The 17,948-nt window shown below is 44.3% G+C and overlaps 1 protein-coding gene across 1 annotated transcript in view; it reads left to right on the forward strand.

Annotated features, from left to right (window-relative positions):
- EXOC4 (exocyst complex component 4) overlaps positions 1-17,948 on the forward strand; it is a 323,699-nt gene that overhangs the window by 26,587 nt on the left and 279,164 nt on the right. Inside the window, exons 4-6 of the mRNA XM_081331755.1 lie at positions 11,236-11,420; positions 14,628-14,707; positions 17,627-17,870. Of these exons, the coding sequence (XP_081187881.1) occupies positions 11,236-11,420; positions 14,628-14,707; positions 17,627-17,870 (509 nt within the window). The remainder of the gene's footprint in view (positions 1-11,235; positions 11,421-14,627; positions 14,708-17,626; positions 17,871-17,948) is intronic.

Here is a 17,948-nt window from a genome sequence, read left to right on the forward strand (position 1 = left end):
TAATAATAATAGTAAAGTTGGAAGGGACCTTGGAGGTCATCTAGTCCAACCCCCTGCTCAGGCAGGAAACCCTAGACCGTTTCAGACAAATGGCTGTCCAGTCTCTTCTTAAAAGCCTCCACTGTTGGAGCACCCACAACTTCTGGAGGCAGGTTGTTCCACCGGTGAATTGTTCTCACTGTCAGGGAATTCCTCCTTAGTTCTAGGTTGCGTCTCTCTTTGTTCAGTTTCCTTCCGTTGCTGACCATAGCTAGAAAAAAAAATGGAGATAATAAGAGAATGGAACTCTTGGAGCTATTTTTAAAGGGAGCAGCCCGTGTTTATTTCAGCCCGTGTTGAATTGATCTGATTTATGTCTTGTCTCCGGAGTAGGAGCAGCAGGAACTGGCCAGTCACCTATGTAATTATTTATGTGTTTGGTGCTTAAATGTGATATATCGTTCATTTCCCTGCAGTGTCTTGTCTTGCTGTAACTCTAAAGCTGTTGCTTGTCCTTTATTGGATCATTTTATTTATTTACTACTTATTTATGGCTTCCTTCCATCTTGGAACTGATTACTGTTCGATCCAGACCCGGAGAACTTCGAGAGGCGATTGTTTGGCGTGTCCTTCCCAATTTATTTTTTTTATTATCGCTTAAAAATATTGCAACAGTGTGTAAATGTGCAGTATGTGCTACCAGTGTCCTACGGGGAGTCCTTGACTTACAACCATTTAGTGACTGTCATAAGTTTCAACGGCAGGGGAAAAAGTGACTTATCACCTTTTTTTTTTTACACACACGATGGTCACATGATCAAAATTCGGAAGCTTGGCAACTGGCATGTACTAATGAGAGTTGCAATGTCCCGGGGTCACGCGATCCCCTTTTGCGACCTTCCGACAAGCAAAGTCAATGGGGGAAAGCCGGATTCGCTTAACAGCCATGTTAACTTAACGCCTGCAGTGATTCACTTCACAGCCGGGTCAAGAAAAGTCATAAAATGAGGCAAAACTCAACAGCTGTCTCGCTTAATAACAGAAAAGCTGGGTTCAGTTGGGGGGTCGTAAGTGAAAGACCGCCTGCTAATGTGTTCTGGATTCCTCGAGCTTTTGGGTATATTTCGTACGTTAAACAAATAATATTCTTGCGTACCCTTCTTGAATATCAACAACCTAAGATATGCAGATGATACCACTCTAATGGCAGAAAGTGAAGAGGAACTAAAGAGCCTCTTGTTGCGAGTGAAGAAGGAGAGTGCAAACGTTGGGTTGAAACTCAACAGTAAGAAAACCAAGATCGTGGCATCTGGCCCTCTCAATTCCTGGCCAATAGATGGGGAAGAAATGGAGGGAGTGACAGATTTTATTTTCCTGGGCTCCAAGATCACTGCAGACGGGGACTGTAGCCAAGAAATTAAAAGACGCTTGCTCCTGGGGAGGAAAGCCATGGCAAATCTAGACAGCACACTAAAAAGCAGAGACATTGCCCTGCCAACAAAAGTGCGTATAGTCAAGGCCATGGTCTTCCCAGTTGCAATGTATGGCAGTGAAAATAGGACCATAAAAAAGGCCGAGCGCCAAAGAATTGAGGCCTTTGAACTACGATGCTGGAGAAGACTCCTGCGAGTCCCTTGGACTGCAAGGCGATCAAACCGGTCAGTCCCAGAGGAGATCAACCCTGACTGCTCTTTAGAAGGCCAGATCCTGAAGCTAAAACTCAGATACTTTGGCCACCTAATGAGAAGGAAGGACTCACTGGAGAGGAGCCTCATGCTGGGAAAGATGGAGGGCAAGAGAAGAAAGGGACGACAGAGAAGGAGGTGGCTGGATGGAGTCACTGAAGCGGTAGGCGTGAGCTTAAAGGGACTCCAGAAGATGGTGGAGGACAGGAAGGCCTGGAGGAACGTTGTCTATAGGGTCGCGATGGGTCGGACACGACTTCGCAGTTAACAACAACAACAAAAACCCTTCTTGAGCTCACAGGTTGCACAATAAATGCAAACTCTGATTTGTTTGATTCGTCGAGCTTCACAGATAAGTCGCCAAATGCAGACGGGTGCACCGTGATTATGTATTTAGAAAAAAAGCCTCACGTTAAGAAAGACAAAAGATGGTTTTGCTATTGTTAGCTTGTTAATAGACTGCAGTCAAAGGAATTATTTGCCGTTCGTTTTTCCAAGCCCAATTCCGAAAACTATTTTTTGCGGGCAAAGCCTGCAAAAAAAAAAAATGTGTTTAAAATGTTTCCTTTGTTTCTGATGAGAATTCATTTGTTAGAAAACGCGTTCTTGGCTAACTTCTCTATCGTTAAATATGGCAGCCTTCAGCTTGGATTACCCCAAGGGTAATGAGCCTAAGATGCAAAACGAAGGCCTTAGGTCCAGAGGTTTAGAAGAACAGAGTTGGAAGGGACCTTGGAGGTCATCTAGTCCAACCCCCTGCTCAAGCAGGTAACCCTATACCATTTCAGACAAATGGCTGTCCAGTCTCTTCTTAAAAACTTCCAGTGTTGGAGCACCCACAACTTCTGGAGGCAGGTTGTTCCACTGGTTAATTGTTCTAACTGCCAAGAAGTTTCTCCTTAGTTCCAGGTTGCTTCTCTCCTTGACTAGTTTCCATCCGTTGCTTCTTGTCCTGCCTTCAGGGGCTTTGGAGAATAGGTTGACACCCTCCCCCTCTTCTCAGTGTCAGCCCTTCAAATATTGGAAGCTTGCTATCGTGTCACCTCTAGTCCTTTCCCCCCCCCCCCATTAAACTAGACATACCCGATTCCTGCAACCATTCTTCATATGTCTTATTTAATTGTAACTTAGGTGTTTAAGTACCCTGCTGAAACATTTCAGACGTTTCAAGCTTTGCTGAGATTTCAGCAGACGGTTTGTTCCAAGCGGTTGTTGTTATGCAACCTTCCAGCGGGTTTTTTTTTTTCTTTTTATCTTTTTTTTGCCTATCCCTTTTGTAAGAGGGTCGAATTCTCAAAGCGGAGGAAGGACGTTTCACGGATTTGGGGGAAACGAAACGAAATCAAATCCCCTTGGCTTTGTCGGTTTTTTTCCTCCTGAAACTTTTCCATTTTGGAAAAGAGGATTAAACGGTTAAAAGGTTCTCCCAAGCTCAAAGTACCTTTTCGGGAGATACCGCTGCATTGGCAGGAATGGTAGAGCTTGTAAAGAAAGGGTGTGTTTGTGTGTGTGTGGGGGGGAACAAAGGTGTCTTTTTCGTTCTCTTTTTTAAAGCTGTCTGTGTATTACAGTTGGGGAAATGTTTTAACCTCATGACACGCACTCCTCTGATCCTAAAGAACATTTCAGCTGACACTTTTGTTCTGACACAAAGTGATATTACATGCTCGGTAGCGCATCACACTTGGAAAGTACTTGACAACTGGGATTTGGGATGAATTGCCAGTCCTGGCATTTTTATTTTTTATTTTTCGTTTTTAGAAAGGAAATGTAAGAGAGCCAGTTTGGTCTGGTAGCTAAAAAAGCAGGAGACGGCGAGTTCTAGTTCCACTTTAGGCGTGAAAACGACTTTTTGGCCAATCAGCAGGAGACAGTGAGTTCCAGTCTCACTTTAGGCATGGAAGTAAATTGGGTCACTTCGGGCCCATCGCCAGAAGACTCTGCGTTCTAGTCCCCCCCCCCCCTTAGGCATGAAAACTGGCTGGTTGACTTTTGGCCAATCGGTAGGAGACGGTGATTTCTAGTCCCACCTTAGGCATCAAAGACAGCTTGGTGACTTTGGGCCAATCACCAGGAGACGGTGAGTCCTAGTCCCGCCTTAGGCATGAAAACCAGCTGGGTGACTTTGGGCCAATCACCAAGAGACGGTGAGTTCTAGTCCCGCCTTAGGAATGAAAGCCAGCTCGGTGACTTTGGGCCAATCACCAGGAGACAATGAGTTGTAGTCCCGCCTTAGGCATGAAAGCCAGCTGGGTGACTTTGGGCCAATCACCAAGAGACGGTGAGTTCTAGTCCCGCCTTAGGAATGAAAGCCGACTGGGTGACTTTGGGCCAATCACCAAGAGATGGTGAGTTCTAGTCCTGCCTTAGGCATGAAAGCCGACTGGGTGACTTGGCCAATCGGTAGGAGACAGTGAGTTCTAGTCCCGCCTTAGGCATGAAAGCCAGCTGGGTGACTTTGGGCCAATCACCAAGAGACGGTGAGTTCTAGTCCCGCCTTAGGAATGAAAGCCGACTGGGTGACTTTGGGCCAATCACCAAGAGATGGTGAGTTCTAGTCCTGCCTTAGGCATGAAAGCCGACTGGGTGACTTGGCCAATCGGTAGGAGACAGTGAGTTCTAGTCCCGCCTTAGGCATGAAAGGCAGCTGGGTGACTTTGGGCCAATCACCAAGAGATGGTGAGTTCTAGTCCTGCCTTAGGCATGAAAGCCAGCTGGGTGACTTTGGGCCAATCACCAAGAGATGGTGAGTTCTAGTCCTGCCTTAGGCATGAAAGCCGACTGGGTGACTTGGCCAATCGGTAGGAGACAGTGAGTTCTAGTCCCGCCTTAGGCATGAAAGGCAGCTGGGTGACTTTGGGCCAATCACCAAGAGATGTTGAGTTCTAGTCCTGCCTTAGGCATGAAAGCCGACTGGGTGACTTTGGGCCAATCACCAAGAGATGGTGAGTTCTAGTCCTGCCTTAGGCATGAAAGCCGACTGGGTGACTTGGCCAATCGGTAGGAGACAGTGAGTTCTAGTCCCGCCTTAGGCATGAAAGGCAGCTGGGTGACTTTGGGCCAATCACCAAGAGATGTTGAGTTCTAGTCCTGCCTTAGGCATGAAAGCCGACTGGGTGACTTTGGGCCAATCACCAAGAGATGGTGAGTTCTAGTCCTGCCTTAGGCATGAAAGCCAGCTGGGTGACTTTGGGCCAATCACCAAGAGATGGTGAGTTCTAGTCCTGCCTTAGGCATGAAAGCCGACTGGGTGACTTGGCCAATCGGTAGGAGACAGTGAGTTCTAGTCCCGCCTTAGGCATGAAAGGCAGCTGGGTGACTTTGGGCCAATCACCAAGAGATGTTGAGTTCTAGTCCTGCCTTAGGCATGAAAGCCGACTGGGTGACTTTGGGCCAATCACCAAGAGATGGTGAGTTCTAGTCCTGCCTTAGGCATGAAAGCCGACTGGGTGACTTGGCCAATCGGTAGGAGACAGTGAGTTCTAGTCCCGCCTTAGGCATGAAAGGCAGCTGGGTGACTTTGGGCCAGTCACCCTCTCTCAGCCCAACCTTCCTCACAGGGTTGTTTTTGTGGAGAAAATAGGAGGAGGTAGGTGTGTGGATATGTTCACCACCTTGAATTATTTGTAATCCAAGATGGGGGAAAAATAAATACTGTAATGATCTGATTATTAAATTGAAATATTGTTTCATTTGCTGCAAGCTCTCGAGGCTGTCCGTTTACCTCCTCTTTCCTTGAGGTAGCCGTGCTGCCGGGTTCCTGCAAAATGAGATTTATTTAATTCTTGAAATAATATGCAAAAAAGGAAACCCTCTCTTTTTGTGGCCAGTCATCTCTCTCTCTCTCTCTCTCTTAACCGAGCGGCGATGTATTTACGCCGCTGCCCAGAGAAAGCCAATTAAAACAGAATTGCTGAAATATTTACCATTATCTAAATGTTATTAAGTCCTCTTAGAAGGTCACCTGAAACAGCGGGCGAGCTGTAAATTGGAAATATTGCCGTGGCCACCAGTTCGTGCCCGGTCTTTTAAATGCGCTGGTGTTGGATGATGTGACTCAGTGGAGACCAAATAATTAAAATATTTAGCAATCCCCAGGTTAGAGCTGGCAAGGAAATCCCTTTGGAGTTTGTGGAGGTTGACACTTAAATTGCCCAGTGGACAGAGCAGCAATATTTCTAGGGGCGGCTAATTTAATCGACTGTTATTGCAGAGAAATTTAGAATCCTATCAAAAGGGGGGGGGTCTTCCTCAAAATCAATTTCTACCGCGAAGGCTTTGGCTGAATCCCTTAGTCTTGATTTCATTTTGGTAAATGCAGAATCTTCCTTTCGCTCTGCTTTCGTAGTTCATCCTTTGGCCTCACTCTTTCCGTCTCCTGGTTTTTTTAAGACAAAGCTGTCTTCTTGTATTATAAATATTTAGAATAGAATAGAGCTGGAAGGGACCTGGGAGGTCTTCTAGTCCAGCCCCCTCCCCCCCCCCCCGCTCGAGCAGGAGAAGTAAGGTTCTACATTTAGGCAGGAAAAATCAAATGCACAGGTATAGTATAGGTGGTACCTTCCTCAATAGTAGTAACTGCGAGAGGGATCTCGGAGTCCTAGTAGACAATCACTTCAATATGAGCCAGCCGTGTGCTGCAGCGGCCAAAAAAGCCAACACAGTGCTAGGCTGCATTAACAGAGGGATAGAATCGAGATCACGCGAAGTGTTAATACCACTTTACAATGCTTTGGTAAGGCCACACCTGGAATACTGCATCCAATTTTGGTCACCACGATGTAAAAAAGATGTCGAGACTCTAGAAAGGGTACAGAGAAGAGCAACAAAGATGATTGGGCTAAAACATATAGGGAACGGTTGCTGGAATTGGGTATGTGTAGTTTAACGAAGAGAAGGGTGAGGGGTGACATGATAGCAGTGTTCCAGTATCTTAGGGGCTGCCCCAAAGAAGAGGCAGTCAAGCTTTTCTCCAAAGCTCCCGAAGGCAGGACAAGAAGCAACGGATGGAAACTAACCAAGGAGAGAAGCAACCTGGAACTAAGGAGAAACTTCCTGACAGTTAGAAAATTAACCAGTGGAACAACCTGCCTCCAGAGGTGGTGAATGCTCAAACAATGGAGGTTTTTAAGAGACTGGACAGCCATTTGCCTGAAATGGTATAGGGTTTCCTGCCTGAGCAGGGGGTTGGACTAGATGACCTCCAAGATCCCTTCCAACTTCTTCTTCTTCTTCTTCTTCTTCTTCTTCTTCTTCTTCTTCTTCTTCTTCTTCTTCTTCTTCTTCTTCTTCTTCTTCTTCTTCTTCTTCTTCTTCTTCTTCTTCTTCTTCTTCTTCTTCTTATTGTTATTGTTATTATTAACCTATGCCATCTCAGACAATTGATTGTCCAGCCTCTTCTTAAAAGCCTCCAGGGATGGAGCGCCCCACGATTTCTGGTGGCAAGCTGTTCCACTGGTTAATTGTCCTCACTGTTAGGAAGTTTCTCCTTAATTCCAGGTTGCTTCTCTCTTTGGTCAGTTTCCATTCGTTGTTTCTCGTCCTGCCTTCTGGTGCTTTAGAGAATAACGTGACACCCCCTCTTCTTTGTGGCAGCCCCTCAGATACTGGAACGCTGCTATCGTGTCTCCCCTATTTGTTCTTTTCTTTAGACTAGCCAACCCCAAGTCCCGCAGCCATTTTTTGTCTGTTTTAGCTGTTTGATGAGATTGTCATTAGAATTTGATCGAGGTAAATCTTACACGAAGCAATGTACAGGTAATCCTCGTTTTAACACGGTTCGTTTAGTAACTGTTCAAAGTTACCTCGGTACTGAAAAAAAGTGACTTACGAGCGTTTTTTCGCACACACAACCCTAACCCGCATCCCACGGTCCTGTGATAAAAATTCAGATTCTTGGCAACTGACTCCTGTTTATGACGGCTGCAGTTGTCTCAAGGTGGCATGATCCCCTTTCGCGACCTTCTGACCAGCGACGCCGACGGGGAAATTGGATTCATTTTGCAACCGCGTTCCTAATTAAAACATCTGCGGTGATTCACGGAAGAACGGTGGCATAAAAGGTTGCAGAATGGGACGAGACTCACTTTAAGCGCTGTCTCGCTTAGCAACGGAAATTTGGGGGGCTCAAATGCAGCTGTAACCCGAGGATTCGCAATATTGACCCATAACGACTTTGGGAAAGAACTAAATCGACCTTTATTTTATTTTTTATTTTTCCAGCCGTAGTTTCATCCCCTACGGCACTAACCTTGTGAACTCAAGCTTCCTCCTTCTGTTATATATTTTAAGATGGACGGTATTTAATATTTATTTGTTACGTATACCTAGGGGCGTGGGTCTATACATCGGTTGTATATAGTATATTGTACCTAAACTCCAGCTTAATCAAAATGCTTGGGACACAGCTAACCGCCGCTCCTATGAAGTTTAACTTAAGTTAAGCTTAAGTTTATTGAACTTATATACTGCCCTTTTCTCGTAGGACTCAGGGCGGTTTACAAAGTATTTTGTTGTTGTTGTTAGTTGCGAAGTCGTGTCCGACCCATCGCGACCCTATGGACAATGTTCCTCCAGGCCTTCCTGTCCTTTACCATCTTCTGGAGTCCATCTAAGCTCACACCTACTGCTTCAATGATTCCATCCAGCCACCTCATTCTCTGTCGTCCCCTTCTTCTATTGCCCTCAATCTTTCCCAGCATTAGGCTCTTCTCCAGTGAGTCCTTCCTTCTCATTAGGTGGCCAAAGTATTTGAGTTTTAGCTTCAGAATCTGGCCTTCTAAAGAGCAGTCAGGGTTGATCTCCTCTAGGACTGACCGGTTTGATCGCCTTGCAGTCCAAGGAACTCGCAGGAGTCTTCTCCAGCACCATAGTTCAAAGGCTTCAATTCTTTGGCGCTCAGCCTTTCTTATGGTCCAGCTTTCACTGCCATACATTGCAACTGGGAAGACCATAGCCTTGACTATACGCACTTTTGTTGCCAGGGTGATGTCTCTGCTTTTTAGTGTGCTGTCTAGATTTGTCATGGCTTTCCTCCCGAGGAGCAAGCGTCTTTTAATTTCTTGGCTACAGTCCCCATCTACAGTGATCTTGGAGCCCAGGAAAATAAAATCTGTCACTACCTCCATTTCTTCCCCATCTATTTGCCAGGAATTGAGAGGGCCAGATGCCATGATCTTGGTTTTCTTAATGTTTAGTTTCAACCCAAGTTTTGCACTCTCCTTCTTCACCCGCAACAAGAGGCTCTTTAGTTCTTCTTCACTTTCTGCCATTAGAGTGGTATCATCTGCATATCTTAGGTTGTTGATGTTTCTTCCGGCAATCTTAATTCCAACTTTTGATTCATCTAGCCCTGCCTTTCTCATGATGTGCTCTGCATATAAGTTAAATAGGCAAGGCGACAGTATACAGCCTTGCCGGACTCCTTTCCCAATTTTGAACCAATCAGTGGTTCCGTGTCCAGTTCTCACTGTTGCTTCTTGGCCCGCATATAGATTTCTCAGGAGACAAATAAGATGGTCTGGTATGCCCATCTCTCTAAGGACTTGCCACAGTTTGTTATGATCCACACAATCAAAGGCTTTAGCATAGTCAATGAAGCAGAAGTAGATGTTTTTCTGGAACTCTCTAGCTTTCTCCATGATCCAGCGTATGTTAGCAATTTGATCTCTAGTTCCTCTGCCTCTTCGAAATCCTGCCTGTACTTCTGGTAGTTCTCGATCCACATACTGCTGGAGTCTAGCTTGTAGAATTTTAAGCATAACTTTACTAGCATGAGAAATGAGTGCAATGGTGCGATAGTTTGAACATTCTTTGGCACTGCCTTTCTTTGGAATTGGAATGTAAACTGATCTTTTCCAATCCTGTGGCCACTGTTGAGTTTTCCAAATTTGCTGGCAAATTGAGTGTAGCACTTTTACTGCATCGTCTTTTAAGATTTTGAATAGCTCAGCTGGAATACTGTCACCTCCACTAGCTTTGTTGTTGCTCAGCTTTTCTAAGGCCCACTTCACTTCACATTCTAGGATGTCTGGCTCGAGCTGAGTGACCACCTCATTGTGATTATCAGGGACATTAAGCTCATTCTTGTATAGTTCTTCTGTGTAATTTTGCCACCTCTTCTTAATCTCTTCTGCCTCTGTTAGGTCCCTGCCATTTTGGTCCTTTATCATGCCCATTTTTGCATGAAATGTTCCTTTCATCTCTCCAATTTTCTTGAAAAGATCTCTGGTCCTCCCTATTCTATTGTTTTCTTCTATTTCTTTGCATTGTTCATTTAAGAAGGCATTCTTATCTCTTCTAGCTATTCTTTGGAATTCTGCATTTAATTGGGCATATCTTTCTTTTTCTCCCTTGCCTTTCGCTTCCCTCCTTTCCGCAGCTATTTGCAAAGCTTCCTCAGACAGCCATTTTGCTTTCTTGCATTTCTTTTTCTTTGGGATGGTTTTGGTTGCTACCTGTTGTACAATGTTGCGAACCTCTGTCCATAGTTCTTCAGGCACTCTGTCTATCAGATCTAATTCCTTAAATCTATTTGTCACCTCTACTGTATATTGAACAGGGATATGATTTAATTCATACCTGACTGGCCTAGCGCTTTTCCCTACTTTCTTTAATTTAAGCCTAAACTTTGCAACAAGAAGCTCATGGTCTGAGCCACAGTCAGCTCCTGGTCTTGTTTTTACTGACTGTATCGAGCGTCTCCATCTTTGGCTGCAGAGCATATAGTCAATCTGATTTCTGTGTTGACCGTCTGGTGATGTCCATGTGTAAAGCCGTCTCTTGGGTTGTTGGAAAAGAGTGTTTGCTATGACCATCGTATTCTCTTGACAAAATTCTATCAGCCTGTGCCCTGCTTCATTTTGTACTCCAAGGCCAAACTTGCATGTTATTCCAGTTATCTTTTGGCTTCCTACTTTAGCATTCCAATCCCCCATTATGATAAGGACATCATTTCTGGGTGTTAGTTCTATAAGGTGCTGTAGGGCTTCATAGAACCGGTCAATTTCATTTTCTTCAGCACCGGTGGTTGGGGCATAGACTTGGATTACTGTGATATTGAATGGTTTGCCTTGAATTCGAACTGAGATCATTCTGTCATTTTGAGGATTGTATCCCAGTATTGCTTTTCCTATTTTTTTTATTGACTATGAAGGCTACTCCATTTCTTCTGAGGGATTCTTGCCCGCAGTAGTATACCTGATGGTCATCTGAATTAAATTCACCCATTCCTGTCCATTTTAGTTCGCTGATACCTAAGATGTCAATGTTTAGTCTTGTCATCTCTTGTTTGACCACGTCCAGCTTTCCTTGATTCATGGATCTTACATTCCAGGTTCATGGATCTTACATTCCATTGATGTATTTAAAAACATCAATACAATACAAGAGTTAGGGCGGCATATAAGTCTCAATAATAAATAAATAAATAAATGTTTTAGGTGCGTGCCATGTATGTCTTTCACTTTGAGAGCGGGCAACTCAGTTTCATTTTTGATGTGCGCCGTTGTGCCCACAGTAAAAAAAAAAGACAATAAAGGTTATCTCATCTTACCTTCTCTTTTGTCCAAAGGTATCGGCCGTGGATTCTTTGGAAGGACCGCTCCTCCAGGTGGAGGGACTCGGTGACCTGAGGCTGGAACTTCACAGTAAAAAGATGAATATGCACTTGGTTCTGATAGATGAACTCCACCGCCATCTTTACATCAAGTCCACCAGCAAGGTCGGGCAACGGAACAAAGAAAAGGGGAGAGTAAGGTTCGTCTCTTCTTGATGTGTTCATTTAGCCCTCCCCCTTCTCTCCCCCCCCCCCCGGTCTCCTAATTGCAACTCCATTAATGCAGGAAAACGGGCCGTCTTCCCGCCTCGAGTGAAATGAAATTTGGGCCGAGCTGTCTAAACCGAATCGACCTGGGGGGGGGGGGAAAGGCATCCCTCATTCTAGGGGACCAATAAACTCATTGCTTTCCCTTTCCCGAGTCCAGCACTGGGAAGCCTCGGGGGTTATTTCGATGGCGATTTGATGGCTTGGCCACGTACTTTTTTGCCGTTGTTTTTTTTTTGGACACCAAAGCCTTCGAGACGTCTTTTGAGACTGTTTCAGAGCTACAACACCGTGCAGTCATAATGTTCTGGGATCACGAGCTAACAAAAATGCGATAAGTCATAACATTGGAAGGGATCTTAAGGGCTGCTGACCCCTGGTCCCTCTAGGTATTCATGTGAATAGCCCGCAGAAGGGGGAATACTGTGTCCAGTTCTCTCTCTCTCTCTCTCTCTCTCTCTCTCTCTCTCTCTCTCTCTCTCTCTCTCTCTCTCTCTCTCTCTCTCTCTCTCTCTCGAATATAAAACAGCTGTTGTTAAAATAAAATAAAAATAACTATTTAAAACCTAAATAACTATTTACAACCTAAATAACTATTTACAACCTAAATAACTATTTACAACCTAAAACAATAGGTACACACACACACACACACACACACACACACGTGTGTTCAAAGGCCTCCATCCTTTGGCGCTCAGCCTTTCTTATGGTCCAGCTTTCACTGCCACACATTGCAACTGGGAAGACCATAGCCTTGACTACACGCACTTTTGTTGGCAGGGTGACGTCTCTGCTTTTTAGTGTGCTGTCTAGATTTGCCATGGCTTTCCTCCCGAGGAGCAAGCGTCTTTTAATTTCTTGGCTGCAGTCCCCGTCTGCGGTGATCTTCGAGCCCAGGAAAATAAAATCTGTCACTCCCTCCATTTCTTCCCCATCTATTTGCCAGGAATTGAGAGGGCCCGGATGCCATAATCTTGGTTTTCTTAATGTTGATTTTCAATGCAAGTTTTGCACTCTCCTTCTTCACCCGCAACAAGAGGCTTTTTAGTTCCTCTTCACTTTCTGCCATTAGAGTGGTATCATCTGCATATCTTAGGTTGTTGATATTTCTTCCGGCAATCTTAATTCCAATTTTTGATTCATCTAGCCCTGCTTTTCTCATGATGTGAAGGGAACTTGGTATGTCTAGTCTAAGGACGAGAAGGATTAAGGAGGACATGGGAGCATCATCCATTCCTGGAAAGGCTGTCGCGGAGAAGAGGGGGGTCAGCTTGTTCTCCAAAAGCACCTGGAGGCAGGACAGGAAGCCACGGGTCGAAGCTGGTCAGAGGGAGACCCAGTCTGGAAATGAGGAGGAATTTCCTGGCCGTGAGAACGATTAATTCAGGGAACGGCCTGCCTCCCAGGATTGTGAGTGCTCCATCGCTGGAGATTGGACAACCATTTGACTGGGACGGTATAAAGTCTCCTGCCTTGGGCAGGGGGTTGGACTAAAGGACCTCCAAGGTCCCTTCCCGCCCTGGGATTCTGTGGTTACTCAGCTTCTGGCCCACTGTGTCTTTCTAGCAATCGGCTGCATTGTCAAACTATCTTGCTGATGGATCACGTTGAGCATTTTAGGGATAGTAATTCGGTGTCAGCTGTCTTGGATGGTAAAGGACCTGTTGTAGTCTTTTGGGCCATGCCTTATAGCAGGAGTGGACAGGAACCGGGAACGCAAATCAAAATAATACCTGTACGACTGATACGTTGGGATTACAGTTCTCAGAATTGCTTCCACACTGAAGTTCAGGAGATGTTCAGGGTTAGGGTTAGGGAGGATAGTGGTTGGGAGCTTGGTGGTTCCACAGCTTGGTTGTTTTCTTGCAGATGTTTCCTTAGCTAACTAGTGTCATCAACAGTGCTAGAAGGCTGTGGGTTTTGCTCCATGTTCTATACAGTGCGATATAGAGGTATATTAGTATTGCCATATTATCTACTCGTGGCTCGCCCTAACAGTGTTGGCAGGATATCCTCACTACCAATCAACATCCAGATAAGCAGAGATTAAGGATTAATACTAGACCAACAATCAAGAAGTAAACGATACCCAGTCAAGGAACTATCAAATTAGTCAAAAAGCGACAGCCTAATCAAGGAAGTATCCAGAATGCTCCCACCAACAATGACAGGGCAAGCTACCTGTATGTAAATAAAGAGTAAACCCCTCTCCCTTCTAGCACTGATGATGTTACTTTGTTGGGTCATGAAACATCTGCGGGAAAACAACCCAGCTCAGAGAGCACCAAGACTCCACAGTCCTCCTCCTCCTCCTCCTCCTCCTCCTCCTCCTCCTCCTCCTCCTCCTCCTCCTCTCCCTGCAAACGCCACTCCTTTCCAGCACTGATGATATTCCCTAGTTGGGTCATGCAACATCTTGCAAGAAAACCACCCAGCTCAGAAAGCACCAAGGACCCTACAATCCTCCTCCTCCTCTCCACAAACCTCACTTCCCTTCTAGCACTGATGATGTTATCTAGTTGGGTCATGAAACGTCTGCAAGAAAACCACCAAGTTCAGAGAGCACCAAGGACCCTACAGTCATTCTCCTCCTCCTCTTTCTCCTCCTCCTCTCCCCGCAAACGCCACTCCTTTCCAGCACTGATGATGTTCCCTAGTTGGGTCATGCAACGTCTTGCAGGAAAACCACCCAGCTCAGGGAGCACCGAGGACTGCACTGTTCAGTCCTGAGCTACAAATATTCTCTTCCGTTAGTCTGGGAGGAGTTTAAAGTTGGAGGCTCCACCTTCTGGTTTGTGATTCTTCATGTGAAACAGGCCCTAGGAAATTTATTTCATTTCTTAAAAATATTTTATAGCCACTCGATCTTTTAACCACGTCTGGGTGACTCCCAAACCAAAGTTAAAACAGCATATAAAATCATATGAAAGCTACAAAGCTAAACAGATTAAAACATTAAAAAAAAAACAACGAAGCTTTGTAAGTACTTCATCCTCCTCACATAAGTCCCTCGGGGATGTAGAGACCTGCCACGTTAGAGAAACTTTAATCTTCCCATTTGCATTCCTGCCATTTGTGAATGCCTGCTGGAGTTCTCTCAGCTCGCGATGGTTAAGTTTAATTTCTTTTCATTGCAGTTTGCCTCTTGATGTTACTAACTTATCCACGCCTCGCAAGTTTGACTCCACTCAATTTAGCACTGGAGGAAATTCCAGCGGTGAGTGATGAAATTCTACCTATCTATCTATCTATCTATCTATCTATCTATCTATCTATCTATCTATCTATCTATCTATCTATCTATCTATCATCTATATCTATTCATCAATCTATCTCTATATCTATACCTATCTCTAGCTCTCTCTCGCTCTCTCTGCATCCATCTATCTATCTATCTATCTATCTATCTATCTATCTATCTATCTATCTATCTATCTATCTATCTATCTATCATCTATATCTATCTATCTCTATCTATCTATCTCTCTAGCTCTAGCACTCTAGCTCTCTCTCGCTCTCTCTGCCTCTATCTATCTATCATCTATCTATCATCTATCTATCTATCTATCTATCTATCTCTATCTATCTATCTCTCTAGCTCTAGCACTCTAGCTCTCTCTCGCTCTCTCTGCCTCTATCTATCTATCATCTATATCATCTATCTATCTATCTATCTATCTATCTATCTATCTATCATCTATCTATCTATCTATCTATCTATCTATCTATCTATCTATCTATCTATCTATATCTGTCTATTTCTATGCCTCTCTATCTACCTCTAGCACTCTAGCTCTCTCTCGCTCTCTCTGTCTCTATCATCTATCTATCTATCTATCTATCTATCTATCTATCTATCTATCTATCTATCTATCTCTAGCACTCTAGCTCTCTCTCGCTCTCTCTGCCTCTATCTATCTATCATCTATCTATCTATCATCTATCTATCATCCATCTATCTATCTATCTATCTATCTATCTATCTATCTATCTATCTATCTATCTAACTATCTATCTATCATCTATATCTATTTATCAATCTAGCTCTATATCTATACCTCTCTAGCTCTCTCTCGCTCTCTCTGTCTCTATCTATCATCTATCTATCTATCTATCTATCTATCTATCTATCTATCTATCTATCATCTATCTATCTATCTATCTATCATCTATATCTATTTATCAATCTAGCTCTATATCTATACCTATCTCTAGCTCTATCTATCTATCTATCTATCTATCTATCTATCTATCTATCTATCTTTCTAGCTCTAGCTCTGTAGCTGTCTCTCTCTCTCTGACTCTCTCTGCTTCTATCTATCTATCCATCCATCCAACCTTCCATCCATCCATCCATGTGCCTGTAGCTGCCTTTCACATACCTTTTTGAAGATCACTTCTGAAAGAGAAGGCTTTGGGTTGAGGTATATCTTTAGCTGAAATAAGCGCGACAAAAAGTGTGTGTGCTTGTGTGCGAGAACGAGAGAGGGTGTGCCAACACACATAGATTAGTTTTGCACAGTTAATATTCTTGCAAGGTTCTCCTTAGCCTGGATCTGCAACAAGAACCAATTTCATGTATATCAGGATTTCTGCCCTTGTATTAATTATACGTTTGTTTCTTGACTGAGTTTGGATCTGTAAGCTATCAAATCCTAACTAGTCTCTTGGTGGCTCGCAGGAATAGAAATATAAAATAAAAATTTAAAAGCCACAGTGAGAAGCATGAGACACCTCGCCCTCCTCTTCAAAGCATAACCCAATACAGAGAATAAAACTAAATAATACATATATTTCCATGTGATGCAGAGAAAAGACTGAAATGAGCTTTTCCTTACACGAGGCAGTCTACCTCATTAGGCTGAAGGCTTCTGAGGCGCAAGGGGTCTTTTGTAGATGTGCACCATGGAAATTCTACTTAGAATTGTATACGCGGAAATGTGTCTATAGCAAAGCTGCTTTACAGCACAACTAAACTTACTCACTTAAATATTTTTTATTGTATTATCTTGTTAAATATTGAATCTCGGCACAATAAAATTTTATATTCATTTAACATTAAATTGAGATGCTAAATTAAACATTAAAATTTAATATTCAAGGATAAAATCGAAATACTTTTATTAAAATTCATTTTAAATTTATTTTAAACTTCAAGGCGGCAAACATACCTAATACTCCTTCCTCCTCCTATTTCCCTCCACCACAACGACTCTGTGAGGTTGGTTGGGCCGAGAGAAAATGATTGACCCAAAGTCCTCCAGTTGGTTTTCATGCCTAAGGCAGGACTAGAACTCAGAGTCTCCTGGTGGTTGGTCCTAAGTCACCCAGTCAGCTTTCAAACCTAAGGCAGAACTGTCTCCTGGTGATTGGCCCAAAGTCACCCAACCTGCTTTCATACCTAAGGCAGAACTAGAACTCACAGTCAGCTTGCAATTATCTCAAAGTATCCAGCCAACTTTCAAGCCTAAGGCAGAACTGGAACTCACTGTCTCCTGGTGTTTGGTCCTAAGTCACCCAGTCAGCTTTCAAACCTAAGGCAGAACTAGAACTCACTGTCTTCTGGTGATTGGCCCCAAATCACCCAAACTGCTTTCATGCCTAAGACAGGATTAAAACTCACCTCTTCCTTATTTCTAGCCCGGTGCCTTCACCCTTAGCCACGCGTTGATCAGAAATGAATTTGTCACACGTTCATCTTGTGCTGAAGGTGGCTTAAGGATTAGGATTCGTCTAGAATAAACCATGCTACCTGATGAAATCATCTTCGCTTCTCTTTCATGCACCTGTGGGAATGACCTTGGTTCCCATGAGACTGCTCCCACGGTGTTATGTCTAGCGATACCAATAGCAATACTACCTCCCCCCCCCACCTTTTCCCCCCATCCATGTGGCAACTCAGAAGGAAAAAAATGGCTTCAGTCAGGGTTGTTTCAGCCAGACGTTGACGATCCCATCTGGGTTGGTCAGCAAGACCGAAGGTTCAGTCGGAAAGCTTGGAAGACTAAGCCTCTGGTCCTAGTAAGCGACTCAGATTGGATCCCGGGGAAAAATAACGGGCCCTGGGAAAGTCTTTTGGGCTTGAGGCTTCAAGCAGCTGTTTCACAATCTGGGTTTGGTCTTTCTTCTATTTCAGGAAGAGAAGTTAGCTTGATGGAAATCAAGGAGGATTTAGACCTGGATCCCGAGGAGAACAGCTCGGCCTTCATGGGCATTCTCATCAAAGGACTGGCCAAACTGAGAAAAATTCCAGAGACCATAAAGGCCATCCAGGATCGTTTAGAGCAGGAGCTGAAGCAAATTGTCAAGAGATCCAGCACCCAGGTGGCAGATGGTGGCTATCAGAGAGGGGAGAACGTAGTCCAGGAAAACCAGCCCAGGTAAGACCTACCCTCCCTCCCTTCCTTCCTTCCTCCCTCCCTTCTTCTCTCCCTCCCTCCCTCCTTCCTTCCCTCCTC

This window comes from Vipera berus (genome assembly GCF_964194415.1).
Source record: "Vipera berus genome assembly, chromosome: 6".
In the NCBI taxonomy this organism is placed as follows: domain Eukaryota; kingdom Metazoa; phylum Chordata; class Lepidosauria; order Squamata; family Viperidae; genus Vipera; species Vipera berus.